This window comes from Nicotiana tomentosiformis, chromosome 5 (assembly GCF_000390325.3).
Source record: "Nicotiana tomentosiformis chromosome 5, ASM39032v3, whole genome shotgun sequence".
NCBI lineage: Eukaryota > Viridiplantae > Streptophyta > Magnoliopsida > Solanales > Solanaceae > Nicotiana > Nicotiana tomentosiformis.
Window position 1 is genome coordinate 27145766 of NC_090816.1, and position 23546 is coordinate 27169311.

The 23546-nt window shown below is 35.3% G+C and overlaps 1 protein-coding gene and 1 pseudogene across 2 annotated transcripts; both read left to right on the top strand.

Annotated features, from left to right (window-relative positions):
* Positions 1 to 124: 124 nt before the first annotated feature.
* On the top strand, positions 125 to 6652 carry LOC104109483 (flavin mononucleotide hydrolase 1, chloroplatic-like; annotated as a pseudogene).
* A 6105-nt stretch (positions 6653 to 12757) lies between these two features.
* LOC104109481 (uncharacterized) lies at positions 12758 to 20883 on the top strand. Of its 2 annotated transcripts, XM_009618803.4 has the most exons (6): positions 12759 to 12943; positions 14612 to 14712; positions 15521 to 15598; positions 15699 to 15770; positions 17907 to 18004; positions 19753 to 20883. In XM_009618803.4, exons 1-6 carry the CDS (start codon positions 12920 to 12922, stop codon positions 20313 to 20315), a joined length of 936 nt encoding a protein of 311 aa, XP_009617098.1. In that variant the 5' UTR covers positions 12759 to 12919; the 3' UTR covers positions 20316 to 20883. The 2 variants fall into 2 exon arrangements, with proteins under 2 accessions (XP_009617100.1, XP_009617098.1); XM_009618805.4 differs by lacking the exons at positions 15521 to 15598; positions 15699 to 15770 and having other exon boundaries at positions 12758 to 12943.
* The last annotated feature ends 2663 nt before the right edge of the window (positions 20884 to 23546 follow it).

The window sequence follows — 23546 nt, forward strand, 5'->3', positions numbered from 1 at the left end:
AATTTGTTCGAATAATATAACACAAGTTAAATATAAATAATATCCAAAAGTAAGGTAATAAATTTGCTCCTTTTCCTTTACAATATATAACCCCAAGCGATACATTTTTCCAAAATACCACTTCAAAAATTATATGCCACCACACAAATATATCTCAAAGCAAAAAAAAAAGAAAAAAGAAAAAAAGAGAGAGTAACACCCAAAACCAAATCCAAACGCTCATCGAAACCGATCCATATTGTCTTTTATTGCAATTTCTTCCATTAATTTTCTCTCTTTTTTTTTTCCTTTCAATTTCATCTATTATTGGGATGAGACCTCAAGGCCAGTCGATTGGACAATCAAAAGTCAAAACTATAACTGCAAAATACACAAATGAATGAGAAAACTCCTCCTCAGCCAAAAAAAAACACACCCCTTAATATTTCTGAAACAAAAGAATCCAAATTCTAAATGGCTCTATTGATATCTTGGAGACCATCTGCTTCTAACATTAGCAGTTTCCCTTTTATACTGAAAAAAACATCTCCTAAATCTGCAAAAATGGGTTTTCTCAATAAAAACATTTGTTGCAGTGCCACTTCAACAATGGCGGGTCAAAGTCAAAGGAAGCTTCCCATATTGCTTTTTGACGTTATGGACACTATTGTTCGTGATCCTTATTACAATGAGATCCCTGCCTTCTTTAGGTAATTACTATCTGCACCCTCCACTTGCTCTTTCTTGTTTTTTATGATACTTCTGTTCAGTCTATGTTTGCCTTATTATGCTGGAATTGTTCAGTCAATATGAATCAACTTTGATTCAATTCAAAACTAAGTTGGGATCAGTATATGAATCTTTTGTTGCCATTCTGCTCTAATTGAGCTCGCCTCAGTTCTTGAATTGCTATATGTATGAAAAAGTGTTAATTTTAGCTGATTGGGCTTTTGACTTGGTTGCTAGTTACGCTTAGTTAGACTTTGACATCTGATCTATGTTGAAGTATATTCTAGTACTAATTATTTAAAGGGTGAAATACAAACATCAAATTTTAGTAACTCTTTTTTCCAATTAGAGGAAAACTGAACAGGAGAAACACAAAGATATACCTATTAGCAAAGACTATACTTTTTTTTTTAATAGCGGTAGAGTTGGGGCCAGCTTGTGTGCAAGTTGACTAATTCCACGGGGTATGTACTGCCTCTCACCAACATAGGTACCGGGTAACTCAGACACAACCAAGTTTACCGGAGGGGACTAACGCTTCTACTTCTCCACCGAGGATCCGTTCTTGCGAGAAGAAAGGGAGACTTGGACAGATGGGAAGAAATCACCTAATATTTTTGCCTCCACTAGGATTTAAACCTAAGACCTCATGGTTGTCCAACTTGCTCTTTCTAGTTTTTGGATACTTGTGGTATGGTAAAGGTCCTATTGTTATGTTGCCTTGCTATGCTGGAAGTCTTGATTGTTCAATCAATATGAAATAATTACACCCAAATGGATTTAAGGTTTGAACTTTATGGGTTCTGAATTCTAGGACAACGACCTCAAGTGCTAGTACCGGGTTCTGAATTTTACTTTTGTACATATTTAGTGGATTAAAGCTTTCTTTACACATATTCAGTGTTTGGGCTAAAGTTACTAGGTTCTGCTGAACCCATATGTTTACATCCACCCGCGGTTACACCTCAATCCCAAACAAAGTTGGGATATGCTATATGGATATTATGTGGAAAAAAATCAAATCTTGAATCGTTATATGTTTAAAAAATGATTAGTTTTAGCAGATGGGGTTTTGACTTTTGTGCTATGGTGGCTGAATGTTCACTGTGAAATGGATGATAACGAATCACCGTTTCCATAGGGAAAGTAGAAATAATTAAAAGGGCAGCCCGGTGCACTAAGCTCCCGCTATGCGCGGGTCCGGGGAAGGGCCGGACCGCAAGGGATTGGTGTAAAGTTGATTTGGTTGTGCTAGTTAAGCCATACAAGATCAAACTTTAGACTTTAGTAACTCTTTTTCCAATTAGAGGAAAACTGAACAGGAAAAACAGCAAGATGTAGCAATTAGAAAAGGTTACGCTTTTTCTTGCTTCCATTACTTTTGTTCAAACCAGACTAGTTCTTTTTTTCTTCTTTTAGCTTCTAACTCTTTTTTGTCCTGATTCCAATTGAGATCTTTTATTCAGAATGCCGATGAAAGAATTGCTGGAATGCAAGCATCCAACTACCTGGATTGAGTTTGAGAAGGGTCTTATCACTGAGGTATATTGAGGAGTGTTTGTAATGTAACTGCTTCAGGTAGCTAGACATTTTCATAGAGGCATATTTCGCTTTTGTCTTGAACATATGATAACTATCTTTTCTTTTTCGACTATGTCAAATATAATCTGATTTGTTATACATGTTTTACTTGGGGGCATCTAGCCATTTTCCCCTGTGACTGAAATTCTGTCTCTCAGCGTTCTTTTATATGTTAATATAAGAGAAAGCTGTATACAGTCTTGAACATAGAGCTCTGACATCCTCAAAGAAAAGGGAAAAAGGATCACAAATAAATTGTATTGTGCTAAAAGATCACCCTTGTTTTGTTAAGTGGTAAAACTTGTATCCTCTTCCTTATTTTTTTGTGTATATGTGCATGTATGCTAGTCTCTCTTTTTGAGTTTTGCAAGCCATTTCCTGTTGGCATCTATTGACGGTCTTAAGGAAAAAGGTTAGGCAACATTTTCAGCCCAGGTTGCTGCTTTGATAGTTGAACTGGAAAGTGGGTCCTTTTCATGGCTTTTCTTGAGTAACTTTTTTTAAAAAAAATTATAGAAGTTTGTTATAATATTCTTTCAGGATGAGTGTGCTCAGAGATTCTTTAAGGATGGAAGACCTTTTGATTTGGAAGGTAAGGTAGACATCACCTTATCACCCAAAAAGAGGCCTAACATGAATTGCGGAATACATTGAGGGTCTTGCAGATCTTTTTTGAATGTTACAGCTGATTTGTTACAAAAAAGATATATAGCTCCTATAGTATCATATACTTACCAATTTATATGAGCCACTTGACTTCTGTATGCTTTTCCTCATTTAATCTGGACCCAGAAAAGTTGGAAAGCTCGCATACTAAAATGAAAGATAACAACCTGGATCCAGGTATGCATCATCTTGAAGGAGGCAGCTATGTTGATTTGGTAGATTTTGAGTATTAATCCACCAATATTAACTTGATTATTATCCTTAATTTCTAGGTGTTTCAGACTGCCTATTCATTAAATTTTGGCTTTGATACTACACGCTCATGTTATCATTTTTACTATGCCTCAGTAAAATTTGTCCATTGTACTCACTTCCTGTTATGGACAATCAGATACAAAATTTGTAATAAATTTTTTAAAGTGGAATAAGATATGGGCCAGGCCTCAACCTTCTATTCTTGTATGAATGTATAGAGTTTTTTAGGAAATGCAGATTGGGCCCCCATGCTAAGAACTGATTTATAATGAATAAATATACCATCAATTAATTTCCCAGGAAGAGCCTATACTCATTTCCTGATTGTTCTTTTGTCTCTGTGTTATTATGATTGATGTAGGCTAAGGATGATTTGGTTGCAACTTATTCAAGCTATTAGCATCTTTTCTGTTGTTTGTAAACTGAGCACCATTAAATTATCCTTTCCAGGCCTCAAAAACTGTATGAGAAGAGCATATTCCTACATTGAAGGTGTTGAAGGATTGTTGAATTCTTTGAAAGAAAATGGCTATGAAATCCATGCTTTCACAAATTATCCCATCTGGTATGTTCAATTGAACCTTCGTTAATTTACAGAACATTCAAGTCCGTCAAACTTTGGTCTTTTTCCAGGTATCAAATGATTGAGGACAAGCTACACCTCTCAAATTACCTATGTTGGACATTTTGTTCCTGTATATTTGGTAATTTTCACGGACTTTCTTTCTATCTCTGGACTTCTGTTTGAATAATATTTCATTGTTGATGTGGATGGCTCCTTATGTATTCCTGCATATGTCGATTTTTGGGATGCTTACACAATTAATATTTCAACAATCAACATCCTGATAGTTGATACTTGAGTAGAAATATAGGAAGGAAGATATGCTGACCAGAAAGAGAGGTCTGAGACAAAACAAACCACTTAAAGATTTTCACTTGTAGTCTTAATTTAAATGCTTTTTTAATTAGTCTGCGTTGGAGTTTGGACCTTTAAAAATTCTTCTACTTTTGAGAGACAATTTCGAATTTCTTTTTTTGTCAGGGTTCTTAGTGAGAACCAATGTATGGAAATGTCCATTTCAGTGTTTACAATAGCTTAACTGAATATTATCTATATATCATTTTTGATAGATTGTGAGTTGAATATCTGTCTAAATGTATTATACAAGTTTAATATGTTTAATCGTACAGTCAAAGCTGCTGTTTTATAACTTGTCTGCAAGAATTAGATTTCGAAATTCTGATTGATTTATCCTTTTTTGTGTAGTACTGTATCTCAAATTTGTGAAATTTTGGATCCTCCGCTTTTGTTCCTTGTCGAAAAGTTCTGAAACCCTAAACTTGCGGAGTTGTGACGTGCAAGACATAATATGAAGTGTGAATTCACTTGGAGCATAGACCTGATTTTTTCAGCTCTTTATGTTAACAGGAAAACGCAAGCCTGATCCCGATTTTTATTTAGAAGTTGTAAAGCATCTCAATGTAGAAGCTTCCAACTGTATTTTTGTTGATGACAGGTATGTCATTAATATTATTTGCTTTTAAGTCTTTATAAGTGTTTATAATGCATCAATATTTGATAAGGTAAGTGGCATATAATTAATTATTTACACGAATAAACATTTGTTAAATGATAATCAAGTTTCGATTCCTTTAGTTACCAGTTTAATGTGGTCTTGAATCTTTATTATTTCTTCCGAGAAATTGGCACAAAGTAAAAAATTCTGGTCCTTTGATGCCAAAATGTCATTAGAAATCAAGCTATCCAGGGCCTTGTTCTGTATGCCAATTTCAGATGGTTTTACTTGGTATGCTAGTCATGGACTTATTTATTATCTTCATCTCTAATCTTGTTCAATGAAGAAAAGGCATAATCAAGATTAGAATGTTGGTCCAAACGAGTCTCCATTATCTTGAGGCTTATTTCCCAGGCATCATCAAATGATTGGAGGTTTCCTAGCAATCTAACACACAGGAAAAGAAATTTCTAATGTAATCCAACTGAAACAGTCTCCTTGTGTGTGTGTTTGGGGGGGGGGGGGGGGAACGGGATCCAATTAAACGTAAATGTCAGCATTGTAAATCACCGCAGGCAGTGTATACAGTATATATAGATGCTCTGATGAGTATTTCTCTCTCAATCTGGTTCAAATACCTGTTTAATATATCCCCACAAAGTGCAGTCGGAGTAGGGCTTGGAAATAACAACCACCCAGTGGAATCCCACAAGTGCGGAGAGTAGGTCTAACAAAAATGAATCTTCCTTTGTAAAATGTCTAATATCTTTACTATGTATACATGAAGCTAACAGCAATTGCCCAAGTAGCCACTTAATGGATCCAGTATAATTCTACTACAGATAACAGAGGTTATCAGCCTCAAAATATGTCTTCTCTCCTAGGTGACACTTGACTACTTTTCACAACTATTTTGATGACTCAACATGGTTAAAAAGGGGAAACCTGCGGGGACGAATGAATTCTGTAAATGTAATTATAGCTAAAGAGGCTGAGATCAATGTAAATTATGAAAACCGAAGATAAGTGGTTCAAGGAAACAGTCAATAGGAATTGTGAAGTTGCGGATGATTGCAGCTTATTGCTGGTTGTATCTTTTCTTCTTTCTTGAGTAATGAAGGTTTTATACCATCAGTAATGGGTCCATTCTGTACCTCCCCTTAAAACCATGTTGCTTTTTAATTAAGGGGGTGGGAGTGGGGTGGGGTGGGTTTTGGGGGGGGGGGGGGGGCTACCAAGACTCCTTTCTTCTCGAGAATCCATCCATCCATTAACAACTATCTCTTGACCACAAGTTCAAGTTCAGCCTCAATGATTTTTTCATAATGCAGCTATATAGACGGAGTCTATGCTTGGACGCATCCCATGTCCTTGTTCATCATGCTTCTAAGTTTAAAAATATAAATGGTTGGATAATAAAGAATTTTGTCAGAGTATAGTATATCTGAAAGAACTGAAGCTTTCTATTCATCGTCTTTAGACATGAAAATGCAGTTCCATCTACTCGTTGGGTTGCAAAAGTTCCAATTATCACTTGGTCTGTCTCTGCAGAAGCTATAACGTCTATGTTTGTTCAATGTAAATTTCTCACACGAGCTATGTCATGATCATCCAGGATGAGAAATGTTGAAGCTGCAGTTGAAGTAGGACTCAACGGCCTTCAATTCAAGAATGCAGATTTGTTGCGCAAGGACTTGTCTCTCCTTGGTGTCAATATTTCAACAAATGATAATCCAGATTTGGCTGAATGTCCATCATAAGATTATATGTTTGTTAACTTGAGAAAGATGTCCCTTTTTCTTGAAGGATGTAGATGATTTTTATTGACCTTTTGTCTTCAGGAGTTAGAATTCTCAAAGCAACAGATTTTAGCGCTATGTTATTACAGTGTATAAATGAAAAACCACTCATTCTTTTCTCTATATGGAGTGAAAGGAGAGCATTATTCTGTAACCATAAGCCACAGATGTTTTCTGTCAAAAACTTACACACACCCATTTACACCAACCTAATGAACATATGACGTGTATTTTTGCAGTTTACATACACTATCGCTTAACAATAGTTAAATAACACATGTTCTCATCCTAATTTATTGCTTAGCCCTGTCAAATTTAATGTAGTTTAGTATGTGCATAATGATGTATTCATGTAACCAAGAAAGAACCCTTCTCAACCAAATGTTTTTTCAGAAACTCTCTTACAACTTGTGAAATCAAACTGACTTGTCTATATAATTAAAAAGTGTACATCGTTAGATAACATGCAACATATGTCAAATAATTCTAAGCTTATGTTTCAAACTAAATATATTAAGACAATTAACCATTAAGTTTAGACAACTAAATAAGTACATCTCAATAGCTTTTCTTTTCAATCCTCTCAATAGCTTTTTAAATGACATATTATGCACTAAATAATAGGAGTGATATTTAACATAAAAATGAAATTATAAGCATATTATACATTAAAAGTTTGTTTTTACTAGTTAAAATTTTATTTTCACTCAAGGGGTGTAGTTTAGTAGTCAATAAAGTGAGTGAAAACTTTAAAATTCATGATTCAAATTCCAATAGAGACAAATAAACTAGGTGATTTTATCCTATTGTTGGGATTACTCGGTACCTCTGCTAGCAGAAACAGTAGATTTCTGATAGCATATAGCTAATGAGTATTGAATTTAAGTGATTATTTCACAGACCTCCCCTTGGGTTTGACTTCATAACACTAACTTCCCTTATGATTTATGATATTACACTAACCTCCCTAGTTTTCTGTTTTTTTGTAACAATTCTTTAAACCTATTTATTGTTAGTTTAAAAAATATGTGATATGACTAATTTGAATAATGTTTCCTTTAAGTTACAATCTAAATAGCAACTTTATGAAACTTCAAGTTTTGAGTCCTCAAAACATTCTGAAGATGTCAGAATTCATCTTTACACAACTTAATTTTTTATTTATTTAATATTTATTAACTATTGCTAGTCCACATTTTACTTCTCCCGAGTATAACACAAAAAGGACAAATAATAAGAGCTAATCGTATTTTCAGACAACGAAAAGGGAGTAATTTGTAACATTGGCAAACTCCATTGGGAAAAATTGTCAATTTTGTATACTATTTAAAATTACTCAATTTTGTCCTCTCTGTTATAAAATAAAAACTGTAAAGTAAAGACAAGTATAGAGAGAAACTGATATATTATTCAAACTTCAAACTTATGTACATAATGAACTGAAAACTCCTCTATTTATAGAAGAAAGGAAGCTGCTGCGTAAGCTGCTGCTGCAAGCTGCTGTGTAAGCTGCTACTGCAAGCTGCTACTGTACCAGATATAGATAATCTTCTATCGGGGGTTATGTTTATCCATAATGGAGTACCAAAATGATAAGCTTCTTCAGGAGGCTTATTTCCAATAGAATACTAAATAGATAAACGTATTTACGGCGGAGTCTCATATGGATAAACTTCTTCAGGAAGCTTATTTACAACGGAGTAAATGAACATCCATAATATAATATATTTATAACTCCCCCCCTCCCCCTGGATGTTCATTAAAAGATAATGTGCCTCATTAAAACCTTACTAGGAAAAATCCCGTGAAAAAAAATCCTAGTGAAGGAAAAAGAGTACACATATTTAGTAATACGTATTGCTAGCTGCCTCATTAAAAACCTTATAAGGAAAACCCAGTGGGAAAAACCTTAGTAAGAAAAAAAATATATCGCGTATTTTACTCCCCCTCATGAAAACCTTATTTCAAATATTTGAGTCTCCGCATTCCAATCTTGTATACCATCTTCTCAAAAGTTGAAGTTGGCAAAGATTTAGTGAATAAATCTGTCGGATTGTCACTTGAACAGATTTGTTGCACATCAATGTCACCATTTTTTTGAAGATCGTGTGTGTAGAATAATTTTGGTGAAATGTGCTTCGTTCTATCTCCTTTTATAAATCATCCCTTCAATTGGGCTATGCATGCAGGATTGTCTTCATATAAAATTGTGGATCTTTTATCACATTCCAAACCATATTTTTCTTGAATAAAATGAATCATTGATATCAACCATATGCATTTCCTACTTTTTTCATGAATAGCTATTATCTCAGCATGATTTGAAGAAGTAGCAACAATAGATTGCTTTGTGGAGCGCCATGATATGAGAGTACCTCTACATGTAAATACGTATCTGGTTTGAGATCGAGCTTTATGGGGATCAGATAAATAACCTGCATCTGCATAACCAATAAGATTTGCACTACCTTTGTTAGCATAAAACAAACCCATATCAAGAATTCCCTTTAAATATCGCAAAATATGCTTAATCTCATTCCAATGTCTCTTTATAGGAGAAGAGCTATATCTTGCTAGTAAATTAACAGAAAATGCTATGTCAGGTCTTGTAGCATTAGCAAGATACATAAGTGCACCAATTGTACTGAGATATGGTGTTTCAGGACCAATGAGTTCCTCTTCCTCTTCTGGAGGTCGGAGCGGGTACTCATTGGTGCGCTTCGTCCATGTAAAGGCGTTTTAAGACCCTTTCTGTATAGGCAGATTGATGGATAAAGATCTCGTCTTCATAATCGACTCCAGGTCGTTGTGAGAATCCTTGTGCGATAAGGCGAGCCTTATACCTTTCAACTTCATTTTTGTCATTCCTTTTTCGCACAAAAATCTATTTATGACCAACTGGTTTTATACCAGCAGGTGTTTGGACTACTGGTCCAAAGACCTCTCTTTTAGCAAGTGCGTTTAATTCTGATTGAATTGCCCCTTGCCATTTTGTCCAATCGGATCTTTGTCGACATTTTTCGACAGATCGGGGTTCAAAATCCTCACTATCTTGCATAATGTTAAGTGCAACATTATAAGAAAAAATATTATTCACCACTATTTCAGATCGATTTAAATTAATCTCATCACCAGTAGAACTTATTAAAAGTTCCCTGCTCACTTGAGTCTCGGGTTCAGTGATTTCTTCAGGAATCTCAAAACTAATCAGATCTTGGGTCTCTTCAGGAGATCCCTTCATAATATCGTTATCATTTGTCGATTTTCTTTTTCGAGGATTTCGATCCTTAGAACCCAAAGGCCTACCACGCTTCAGGCATGCTTTAGGTTCACTAGCTCTCAAGCTAGTAGATGGTCCTGCTGGGACATCAATTCGGATAGGCACATTCTCTGCAAGGATATGTGACTTAGTTATCCTATTCAAATCAGTAAATGCGTTTGTCATTTGATTTGCTATATTTTGTAAATGGATGATCTTCTGGACCTCCTGATTACATATAGGGGTATGTGGATCAAAATGAGATAGCGATAAAACTTTCCACACAATTTCTTTTTTGATTTCCTTTATCTCTCCCCCTAATTGTGAAAAATTTATTTCATCAAACCGACAATCTGCAAATCGAGCAGTAAATAAATCTCCCGTCAATGGTTCAAGATAGCGAATAATAGATGGTGATTCAAACCCGACATATATTCCTAACCTTCTCTGTGGGCCCATCTTACTGCGCTGTGGTGGTGCTACTGGCACATATACATCATATTCAAAAATTCGTAGATGGGCAATATCTGGTTCATGACCAAAAACTAATTGTGATGGAGAATATTTATTATAATGTGTCGGTCTGAGACGGATACGCGATGCTGCATGCAAGATAGCATGGTCCCTAACGGTAGTGGGCAATTTTGTTTTCATAAGTAGTGGTCTTGCTATCAATTGCAGGCGTTTAATAAATGACTCTGCAAGGCCATTTTGAGTATGAACATAAGCTACAAGATGTTCTACTTTTATCCCAACTGATAGACAGTAATCATCAAAAGCTTGAGATGAGAATTCTCCAGCATTATCAAGGCTAATAGCATTTATAGGATAACTGGGAATTGTGCCCTTAATCGAATTATTTGGGCTAATAGCTTTGCAAACGCCAGGTTGCGAGATGATAGTAGGCACACATGAGACCATCTTGAAGATGCATCTATTAGGACCATAAAATATCTAAACAACCCACTTGGTGGGTGAATAGGTTCACATATATCCCCATGTATACGTTCTAAAAAGGCAGGGGATTCAATGCCAACCTTCATTAGTGATGTTCTAGTGATCATTTTGCCTTTATAACAAGCATCACAAGAAAATTTATTATTTGTAAGAATCTTCAGGTTCTTTAATGGATGCCCACTCGAATTTTCAGTAATTCGTCTCATCATTATTGATCCAGGATGGCCCAAACGGCCATGCCAAAGCACAAAAATATTTGAATCAGTAAACTTCTGGTTTACGATGGAGTGTGCTTCAACTGTACTAATCTTTGAATAGTATAAGTCAGAAGATAAAGTTGATAACTTTTCTACAATGCAATTCTGGCCAGAAACATTCTTTGTAATACAAAGATATTCCATATTCATTTCATTAGTCGTCTCAACATGATACTTATTTCAGCGGATATCTATAAAACTCAACAATTTTCTTCGGGACTTGGAGGAGAATAATGCATTGTCTATTATAAGTTTTGCTCCCTTAGACAAAAATATAATGGTTCTTCCAGATCCTTCAATCAAACTTATATTACCAGAAATTGTTGAAATATTTACTTTTTCCTTATGCAAATAAGAAAAGTATTTCTGATCCTTGAATATGACATGAGTTGTTCCACTATCAATTACATAAATATCTTCATGATTGGTTTTTGATCCAAACATAATTTGAGGATTATCCATATTCTTCAAAATGACTTGTTTCTCCTTCTGGGAGTGCAAAGTAATCAGCTACATCCAAATGCATGAAGTCTAAATTATCTTCAGAAATAAAATTTGCTTCAAACTTATATTATTCAAATAAAGACTTATGTACATAATGAATTGAAAACTCCTCTATTTATAGAAGAAAGGAAGCTGCTACTGCAAGCTGCTGTGTAAGCTGCTACTGTACCAGATATAGATAATCTTCTATCGGGAGTTATGTTTATCTATAACGGAGTACCAAAATGATAAGCTTCTTCAGGAGGCTTATTTTCAATAGGGGTGTTCAAAACCGAACCGAAACCGAAAACCGAACCGAAACTGAAGTTTAATGGCTTATTGGTATCGGATTAACGGTTTAACGGACGGGGAACATACTGAATTTTTTTTATCAACGGCTTATCGATTTGGGGGCGGATTATTCAATTTTCTTAACGGATAATCCGTTAACCCGTTAAGAATATATATATATATATATATATATATATATATATATATATATATCAAAAACCCTTCCACTTCTTCCAATACTCTATCTCTAAGTTCTAACGCTTAATTCCTAAATAATCAGAACCCTTACGTACTATGCATCAGAAGATCCCGGGCTTGGCTTAACTTAGCTTATTCTCCCACCCTACAACGAGATTGTTTAAGCTGCTGTCTTTGGTTCACCTCTGCTTTTATTTTTTAAACTAATGCATGCTGTCTATGTTTAATAGAAGAACAACAGTGTTGTGCCACATCCTTTTTCACTCTACAACACATGACACACTACATCATTCTTATGTAGGCGTTAACAGACATGTATGTCCGGACTCAATGTGTAATTTACTATTCTGAATTTGTATGCTAGACGGTCAGCAAACAATTAATGCCCGCAATATTAATTGAATTAGGCCGATAAACCGCCCGATAAGAGCTAAACCGATACCAATCCGCCCGATATCTTATCGGGTGGCTAGCGGATTAATACATTTAAAAGCCGATAACCGTTAAGCCAAACTGTTAAGAATAATTAACCGCCCAATCCGCCCGATAAGCAGCCCTAATTTCCAATAGAGTACTAAATAAATAAACATATTTACGACGGAGTCTCATATGGATAAACTTCTTCGGGAAGCTTATTTACAACGGAGTAAATGAACATCCATAATATAATATATTTATACACTCTCTTAGTTTTTTGGTCTAATATTACCGTCTTGCTAGAAAATAGAGCAATTTTAAATAGTACAAGGACAAATTTGGACATTTCCCTAAGTTTAAGTACTAAAGTGACCCATAATGACTCCTACATATTTTTGGGAAGTTTTATATTGATTGGTTATTGTTATTGCACGAAATCCTAAAACATTGCCCTCAAAATCGACTGTAAAGAAATCCAAGAAAATTTGTGGGTTATACACCCTTTACGATTCTTCATCATTACCCACTATGAGTCTTACAGAATTCGCCATGGTAAGTAATTTCTCACCCCCGTGATTTATGAAAATTCTGTTCTTTTTAACATTTAATTGATTATTTGTAATAATCATTAGGTTAGGGTAAGTGTAAGAGTGAGATTTAATTAAATTGTAGAATTTTATTTACTTTGAATTTACAAGTTATTTACCCGTATTGAAAATTGGTGTTTGATATAGGGTTTATTGTTGGTTCAGGGGGAATGATTCATCTGTAAAAATATGTTTTGCTTAGTATTTTTTGGGTTAAGGCAGTAGTTAGTAGTTTCATTTTGAGTAAAATGGAAGAAAGTTGTTGTGTAAGAAGAAATTAGTAAAAATTATTTCAAGAGTAGCCCAATTTTACTGAAGTCTGAAACTTATGTTGACAGAAAGTTGTTGGAACTAGAGGCCCCCAGGGCTATTGTCTAGTGGTTAGGGGGGAAGAAGTGATGTGTGGATTGGTGCACGTCACAGGTTCGAATCGTGGTGCAGACAAAAACCTGGTATTTAAGTGGAGAAGTGTAAAGGCCTAGTCCATCATCCACTGAGTTTCGAACCGTGCACTAATGGCCCTCGGGATTCTCAGTTATCAAAAAAAAATAATTGTTGGAACTATAGATTGTGATTTAAGAATCTAACTGGAACTCACAGTGTTATTAGAAGTGATGAGGCTTGAAGAGAAAAGCGAGAAGTAAAGGCTTGCTTCTTTGAAGTGAAGTGCACAGTTCATGGAAGATTAAAAAGTACCAGACATATCTGAATTAGTACTATAATAAACAAATTTAAATTAAGATATCTAATTTCAACATCCAATATATGATAATGCTGATACTAATCCAACTCCTCAAAGTTGAGTTCAAAGAGTCGACAACAACTTGTTGGAATCACTTTGTGCGTCATTGTTAGAGACAGACACTTCTCTGAAGCGCATGACTTCGCCTATCAAACGGTTACCCCTCGCTTCACCTTGCTTTATCGCTTTAAGCTACAACGCCATAGCTTTAACGACACTGTTTACTCACCTGCTTTGTAGTTTTATTTTAATGGAAAATGGATATTATGTTAGGATGGTTTAATATAAGAAAATGAACGTTCAGATTTGGATGAAAGATTATTTATTTGAGAACATAATATGCCACATACTGCATTACTTGGAGATCATTCTCGACCTCATAATTTGATGATCTGATTGTATTGTTAACCATATCTTTTTGCATGAGAAATCTAGTTTCCGATGTACAATTTTTAATAGATTATGGGAACCCAAAAGAAATTGTTAGTGGTTAAATGAACTCATACACAGGTGTAATTCTGCACTCTGCTATATGTTTCTGGTTGACTTTGGTATGCACATGTTTATATTTTTTCTTGTTTGTTACCTAACAACCCTAACATAACCTTGTTTAGTAAAACAATTCAGGTGATAGCTAATTAAATTGTTTAGTCCATTAGGACCAACATTACAAAGACTTAACGCGTGCAATCAATATCTTCTGGTGATTTAGTTGTTGCCTTTGCCTTAATTATATGATATCTTCTGGTGATATATTACTTGATGGTTAACAATCTTTTAATTTAAACAATCAATCTACTATTTCTTTTCCTTGTGCCTTTTGGCAATCTTTGTACTTCCAATAGTAAGTGTTTTAGGTCGCGTGACAACATTTCCATCACCACAATGCAGGTCGAAGAGCTGGCCTTTCTTATCAAAGATAATCTTCCTTGCAAGCATCTTATCCTATCTATGGAAGAGACCCTAGTCAATTTCCTTCTTGATGATACCAGGTACTTTAGCAGGAAGAGTTAATCAAGTACAGAGGTTATGAAGATGCCGACTTCTTACTCTAACACCCAAAGCTTGTAATATCAACAAACAAGTGGAATTTTAGCTGATAAAAAAATATGTATATTCAATGACATCATCCAACAGCTAGAAATTACCATTTCTTGCATTATTGTGAAGAATATGAAGGGCAAAGATTAAGGTTAAAGGAGTGTAAGGGACAAGTCGGTAGTTTCTTTCTGAGTTTTTGTCTTTATCTTTCCTTTCGTATCATGCAATTGCACCTCTATTTCCCACGATTCATTTCTCTTACACTTGTCACAATATGTTATCCCGCTGTCCACAAGCCTTGGCAATGTTATAAGTTGTCATTTTCAATCTAGGCTTTGGCCTGTGTGGGTTCAAATACCGTTAGTTAACCTATACTACTGTATGTTCATTGTATATCAACACACAGTATCTGCACCTTGTGCGTCATTATCCCAATTGTTCTTCCATCTATACAATCCCTCTATGCTTTAAATGTACGCTTTTAGAAAGACTTTGTATTTATCAATTGATTCAAAAGTTTAAATGGGGCTACATGGTCAGTGAGGATTCATATAGCCGAGTCCAACTTGCTTGGGATTGAGGAGTAGTTGTAGGTGTTGTATTTATAGATTGATTCAACACAGAAGGAAAGGGGGAAACAGTGATTTTCTGCAGATTTGACTTGAAATAACTCATTTTCTCGTTGTACAAATTTAGGTAAATATGTCAGTTCTTTTTTCTGATGGTGCAACTCATATTAGATCTAGTATTTTTATGCAGCTCTAATGGGGTCTTGGAGCTAGAACCAATGAATCCATATAGCCGCCTTCTCTTACATCGGCTTGCTGATATTTTTGGGTAATTGCATTCGGAATGTTGGTTGCTTTATATCATAGAGTACTTTCTAAGTTGACTATTTTTGCTGTTTGACAAGTGTATAATTGCCTTATTCTGGTAGATTTTCTCATCAATCAGTTGGTGAAGGGGAAGAACGGCACTTGGTTTTGGAGCGTTGCTCGGAGTCATCGATGTACGTAAAAAGAAAGTTGCATTGTCCTAAACTCCTCATGTGAATGTTCATATTGCAGCTCCGTCACCTATTCTGAACTTCTTAGTTGAAATTCATGAGCACATATTCCATCAGAGCATCTTTGATCTCTTGTTTATACAGATGTTGATTTGAGTGACCTTTTAGGGTCAACAGCTTTGCAACTTTAGCACCCACCAGTAATTCTTGTCACTGTGTCTGAATATACTTGTAAAGAATTCAACCTAGACCAATGAGAATGAGTTTCATTTTAATAATTGAGATCTTTCTGAAGTTGCACCAATCGTCTCACTCGTCATAATCGAGTTTTCTCCAATTGAAGAAGAATGATGTCACTCAAAAAGAGAGATATTATCATCACTTTACTGTCATATTATTTGTCCTTATATAGAGATTAGAACTTATCTATTAGTTAGAGGTAATTTTAGGGAAACATAAGAGTCTTATATACCCTCCGTAAAGTATCTTAATCCTCAACGGTTAATCGACCATCTTTTTGCAACATTCAAGCGAGGACCACAATAAGGATTTTGATTCTCAATTATCATTTTCTAAGTTGGTGATGGTTCTAAGTTTCACGAGACACTTCTAGAAGTTTGGAATTTGACCCACCTTAGGTGTTGCTGCAGGTACCCTAGAACCTAGCCTCCTCCTTTTGAAGGCTCTATTTAGATTGTGGATATGTTGAATGATGAGATCGTAGCTTTCTCAGCTAGTGGTTCATGTAAGAGCCTCCTTCAATGGGAGGACTCACTAAATAATGCTATGAGTATCTCACGCATCATCATGATTCCTTTGAGTTGTACCAACAGTCTTACTCGCTGAAGTCGAGTTTATCCCGATTGAAGAGGCTGATGCAGCTCCTAAGAGATGTTATAGATTTTATAGTGGAAGAAGATGAACTATTATAGATTTTGATATCTCTTTAGAGATATTCATATCATTTTTCTATTATTTTCATATTTATCTTTTATATTTTAGATTAGATCTTTTTCTTTATGATTATCCTTGTCTTTTTTTTTTTTTTTTTTGAAAATATTGATTTTTGTCCTTGTCTTTTAATTAGAGATAGAGTTTTAGTTGTCACTGGAGTTAAAGCTTGTTCGGTGTTCCCTATTCTTAATAGGACCCATTGTGCTATGTGTTGTCATAGATTAAATCTCTCTCTCTTTCCTTCCTCATCCTTCTCTCTTACTCTTAACTTCCGATCCTTCTTCCTCTCATATTTCCTTGACAATTTCTCCGTTCTCCCTTTTCGGCTAAGTTGCTCCGGTACGGCAATTTAGGTGCTGCACCCGTGTCGACACGACACTAGTATGGGTGTGGGTATGGGACTTGTACCGGACTTGGTCAAACAATTTTGGGTACTTTGACCGCAACAGATAAAAAATTCGAGACGAGATACAATTTGATTCCCGAAATCAGAATCAAAATTAGGGTAAATTTGAAGAAAATAGTATACCTTATCTAGGAAATCAATCATTTACTTATCTACAACTTGAGAATAAAAAATAAATCCATACTTTACAAGCTATACGTAAGTATTCCTCATAATTTCTCATAATTTAGAGATATTTTTATATTTTTATTTTTTTGAATTATTTTTAGCCGGATCCCCGCACCCGTATCCATACTAGGATCCATATCCCCGAATCTTAGAATTTACATCTCGAAGGATCCGACCTCTAGATCCGCACCCGTGTCGGACACTCGCACCCGTGTGCGAGCAACTTAGCTTTTTGGTACTGTGTCAACCCGTCTTCAAGATTCGTTCAGTCTCGTTCTTGATAGAAATTGGAATAATAAACATGCATCCCCAAAATTCACACCCTCCATGCAGTCATTTCCTCATTTGAACTGCCCATCTTGAGATTGTCTTCGCCTCTCAGGAGGACCCACACCCACCGGACATATGCGTTAACACTCTTGTTGCCTCTCAACTTTGGCTGTAGAAACATAGTGTTGGGTAAGTGGGAAGAATTAAATACAATTCTCTTGCACTTAGCCTTTCCCCATTCTGAAGTGACACCAAGTGCTTGAAATTCTGAGCTTTAAGTGATAAAGTTTTTCATTATTAGTTCATGATCTTCTAATATTTTTTGGGAACTCAATTTGCAGACCTTCCATACTCATTAGTGATCTCCTGTGGCAGTATGACGGACTACAATCTCCTAGGGCTGTGGATGTGATATATAGAAGAAAAGAAGTTTCAGCAGGTATTGTTTCTTTTCTAGTATATGGGGTGCTCTAAGCTTTATGTATTTGATAACTTGTCTATAGATCAGAGCTTGAAATCAGTGTCTGAAAAACTTGGAAAATATTCATGCAGTTTCAGATGAAATCTAATCAGTCTAATGTCCAAAACAAGTTCAATTCAAAATACCTATTTAAGATTTTTTAAGATGCTTATCTGGTTTATTATATATTTTAAAATAGATGCTTATCTAGGGGTTTAAGTCCTACAGGTTTTTATTACAACTTCATTTGGCATTGAGGGAGAGCAATTGCTTATAGAATCAAGAGCTTTTCTCTTTCATGGGTCAGAACCAACATCCTTTCTTTCCCTTTCTTTCTTGCAGTGTTGTCAAATGCTCATTTAAGGTGCACTTAAGCCTTGAAGCTCAGAAAAGCTTGGGGGGGGGGGGGGTTCGCCTCACTTAAGCTGCACTTCGGTGTATCTTGAATCGAGCTGCACTAAACAACAAATATAATCTGACAAATTAAGTGTATTCGTTGTTATGGAAAACATTATCAATTAATTTGTTGCTTTTTCCTTAAATTGCATATATACTTTTATTTTTTTCCTTCACTGAGCCTTTTTTTACTAAAGCCCACACTTAAATTGCGCTTAAAGCCCCAATAGAGCTGGAGCACGCTTTTCGCCTTTGACAACACTGCTTTCTAGTGACATATATCCTTGATGCAAGAATCCGAGTATGATGTAGGAAAAAATGAATTTCAGCAATAATGCAGAGACTATCTGCAACATTAGCAAGTTTAAAGGCCAGAAGTAAAAGGGTCTAAAGTGTTTGAATTGCTAGCAACATGACTTTATGCTGTTGACTGTTGAGCAGATGGGCCGACTCTGTAACAAATATTTCAAGTTGTTCAACAACAAACAACAACACTAAAATATATATATATATATATATATATAGTGGATAGAAACATGTAAGGTATTTATGGAGGGGTCCGACTTCTTGTGTTTATACATACATAGCTAGTGGTTCACTTCAGCTCATTGCAGGTCAGAGATGCCACAGTCCAAAAGATATGCTGCATCAACTTAGTGTTTATGGTTGGAGAATTGTAAGAACATGTAAAAACGATACACTCAATCCAATCAGCTGAGACGCATCAGTCTTTATATGTTCTTGCAATTCTTCAACCAAACAAGCTATCTCGAGGCAAATACCCAAACCTTTAAAAGCTTACCTTCTTTCCTCTTCCTGAAGTTGAAGCCTCAATAACCTGGCTGTAGTAGAATATATGGTACTTTGTACAGTAAAAATCATTTTGCTCATCTTGAGCTTGACCTCACTAGAAAAGTGAACAAAAAAGCTCAAGTACAAATATCGCGGGGCATATTATACAACAAGAAATTGCACTCGTTGAATGGATCAGAGAAGTTGGGGTTGATTTGAATGCCACATTTCGCCCTGAGCTTTGGGAAATAGTGAAAAATGCATTTTCATTTGTCTGGTCCAAATCATTTTGCTGTACATCTGAATTAATACCTCACTGCTGTCAATTTTTTATTCTTTTCCTGTATTTTGAGAGTAAACATGGAGAACCTCGTCAATAATCCTGGTAAGACAATACTGCAATGAAGAAATTTCTCCTAGAATTAAATTTCTTTGTGCAAGTGGATGGAGCTCTTGTTAGTTTAATTTTCTTGCAATATTCATCTTATGCTCAAGCTGATTAAAAGTAGTCTTTAGTTTTTGGCCTTTCTTGTTTTCAGAGTCAAAGGTAGAAGAGACACCAACACCAATCTTTAACATTTCCCTTGAGGAGAGGGAAGAAGCATATCTGGCTGCCCGAAAACGGATTTTTTCTGGTGATCACAGTGAGACAAGTCAATGTATGAAAGATAGGCCTCGAAATGATCCTATGGTTGCCCGTCGTATGATTGCACATGCACTTGGCCAAAGAATCAGGCCATCTAACCTTGAGATCCAACATGCAAATACTGAGGAATGTGAAAAAAAAGCCAAGGATGTAAATATCCAGGATAAGGAAGGTCGGATAAATTTGGGCAAGCAGACTCATATGGAGGTCAAAACTCCCCCTGCAAAATATCCGGATTCTGGTGGTAAGCCTAAAAGCAGCATATCGAGTGGCAGTAAAACACCACATATTAAGAAGATAACACCTAAAAACACCGATGGGACAGGTTCCTCGACGCAAGTGAAAAAGGAGGGGAAGGTTAACAAAGAGAGTATTCGTGAAGAACATATTGGTGCTGCTAAGAGAATATTTGCCAATGCTCTAGGATTTGCAAGAGAAGGGAATCTTTCAAAATGAGGTGCACCAACTTGCAGCAGTCTAAAATTGGAATTATAATGTATTCTTCTTGAAATGCTTGAAGAGTAGCCCAGCCACACAAACCATTGAAGTAATCAATGATCTTGGAGCACTTTGTGATGCTCTTGTAAAATCTGTGCCATGAGGAAAGTGAGTAGTAATTTTGTGCCAGCCTTTTGATAGCTGCATCGAATATGTCCAAGGAACTATTAGGGTATGGAACTGAAGGCTACTGAATCCAAGTCATCGGCAAGTTAAGGTCTTAAAGCTGGTGAGGTTTGCCTCGTCTGTCTGTTTTCCTGTCAGCATCATCCTGCAGATTTTCTCTTCAAGCGAACTCCTTGGCGACCACATCCTTCATTTTCTTTGGCTTCTCCTCTTTATGATATGTACAACTTCAATACAGTACCTTAGATCACAGACCATCTAATGAGCTTGTCTGGTTTTTGGTAGTACCTCAAGTTTTCACTTTGGCTTTTTGGCCATGGAATTGCATGTTTATCAACGTTGTGCAGAGTACAGTGGTACACCTGAAGTCTGGATTTGTTAATGAGTTTTAACTGTTTAAGAGTTTCCGATCGAGGTTTGTGCAAGCTGGCTTGGAAACACCACTACTAACAAAATAGAAAAAAGAGAGTAATATAGTGCATACAACTACAGTTCTGAGAAGAAGAAGAAGAACCCAATAAAATTTCACAAGTAGGGTTTGGGAAGTTTGGGAAGGGTAGTACTGGAAAGAACAGTCATCCAAAAACAAGATAATGTTGTGAACGCAACATATTTGCCAATACTATTAGCCTTTTCTAATTCTACTCTTTGAGTATCGTTTAGATTAAAACTCATAGTTTTGCATACGACAGTTTTTTTATTTGGCTTTATATGACACGTTTCTTTTTCTTCCATCAAAAAATAATAATGGTATATGATGATATGAACTGTCAGTTTGGAACGGTTCTCTCTCTTAATACTTTTGCATAGGACAGTTTTTTAATTTGACACGTTTCTTTTTCTTCCATCCGAAAATAATTATAGTATGATGATGATAATATGAACTGTCAGTTTAGAACGGTTCTCTCTCTCTGATGTTGCAATTGAAGCGGACCGTTAATGCAACGGTAAGAGTTGTCGCCGTGTAGCAAGGAAGCCATATGTTTAAGTTGTGTAAATAGCTTCTTAGATTTCTTAGAAATGTAAGGTAAAGTTGTATATAATAGATGCATTGTGGTTCGGGAAAACTGAAAGCTAAGCCGACAAATTTCTCTTTGTATAAACTAAAGGCTTGTTTTACTTTTTGAGTCCATATTGAAATGTAATTATTCTTTAACTTATAAACGTTCTTGGAAGGGCAATTATATCAACATTTCTCTATTTTCATTGATGCGTTAGACATCTTCCTCGTTGTATCAAGTTATGTTAAAGTATATATCTTCTTCTTCGATATGAATTTATCACCTAAATAAATGTTTTGCTAGATCATGGTTGTTTTTGTTATTTGAAAGAATATAAACATAATTAACCATACAAAATCATTACCCTCTTGAAAGCAAGATAGCATGATAGCAACGTACCATAGCAGAAATTAAAATGGCAGACAAGATTCAATCAAAATGAAAAAACATACTATTTCAACACACAAAAGAGAGAGAAAGAGAGAGATGATCAATATAAGGAAAGTTAGGTATTGACTTGCAGAGTATCTAAACATACTAATTAATTATAGGCAAAATACATAAGTAACCTCTTGAACTATATACCAAATTCCTGTTACACACTTTCTGAGGACCAATATCACCTTACACACGTAACCTTTTAAAATTGTATCTAGTACACATCACTTTTGCTACGTGGCACGCGTGTGCTTAACAAAAAGATTGAGAGTGTAAAACTTGAAAAATATTTTGTCTAAATCTGTATTAGTGCTACGTGTCAAAGTAATAATATTTTTCTTATTTTTCCTTTTTATCAAATGATAATACATTCTGCCTTCCCAAAACTACCAGCCCCACCACCCCCTCCCCCACCCCAACCCATCCTTTCCTCACTTGTCTTCCCCAAATTCTCCTTTGTTTCATCTCTTCCCCCTATAGCTTAAAAAAATCCATCAAAATCCATGATAAAGAATTTAAACAAGGTGTTCTTTTATGAGAATAACAAAAATTAAACTCTCCGTCGTCTCTTGCCCTTTCAAACTTGTCTTACTTCTTTTTCTACCATTAAAATTCACCAAAACATCCAAACATTACATAATTAAAAAGGAATAGTTTTTCATATTTCATGAGAATGAATAAAATTATAAGAGAAGATTGGAGATTTTTTCACAATGGAGTTTTTTAATTCATGAAAACCAAAAATTAACTTTGATTTGCTTTGTTTGGTCGTAGAATAAGATCTGAAAATGGTGGCGGAAAATGGAGGAAGGAGAAGTTGCAATTTCAATATTCATCTCTTTCATTCTCGGATGTGAAAACGTTGTTGCAGCGATAATGATGATGGCATTCTTGTCTTCGTTTGTTCCCCTTGATTTTGCTCTTCTCTTCTGAGTTTCATGTATTATTCTCGATATATGGTAGATGATATTGCTCTCCTCTTCTGAGCTCCATGGCCAAAGAGGAAGATGATGGGAAGAGGGGGAAGGGGGTGCTTGTGGAAGATGACATAATATTTTTTTTAATTTAATCAATTAAGGTTTATTTTAAATATATGGAGTACTATTTATTTACAGATGAGTTATGAGTTATGACACGTGTCACATTTTGATTGGCACGTGGATACAATCTCCAAACAAAAACTGGTCAAGAAAAAAATGGTGCGTACTAGATACAATTTTGAAAGGTTGCGTGTGTAAGGTGATATTGGTCCTCAGAAAGTGTGCAACATAGATTTGGCCTATAGTTCAAGTGTAGCTATTGCAATGGCCAATAACGTGTTTTCCAGATTAAACTAGTCCATTTTTAAACTAATATATAATCATCAAATTTCACATATTTCGACTGATTTAAAAGTCTATTAATTTGATTTGCATTATATATATATATATATATATATATATATATATATATATATATATATATATATATATATATATATATTAATTTGGACCAAATTTACCATCTGAAACATTGACATAGGATATCCCGGGAAAAAAAATAAAAAATAGCAAGATTTATAACTGGTAATTGAAAAATAGTCACACTTTCAAAAGTAATCGAAATTTAATAACTTTTTCATATA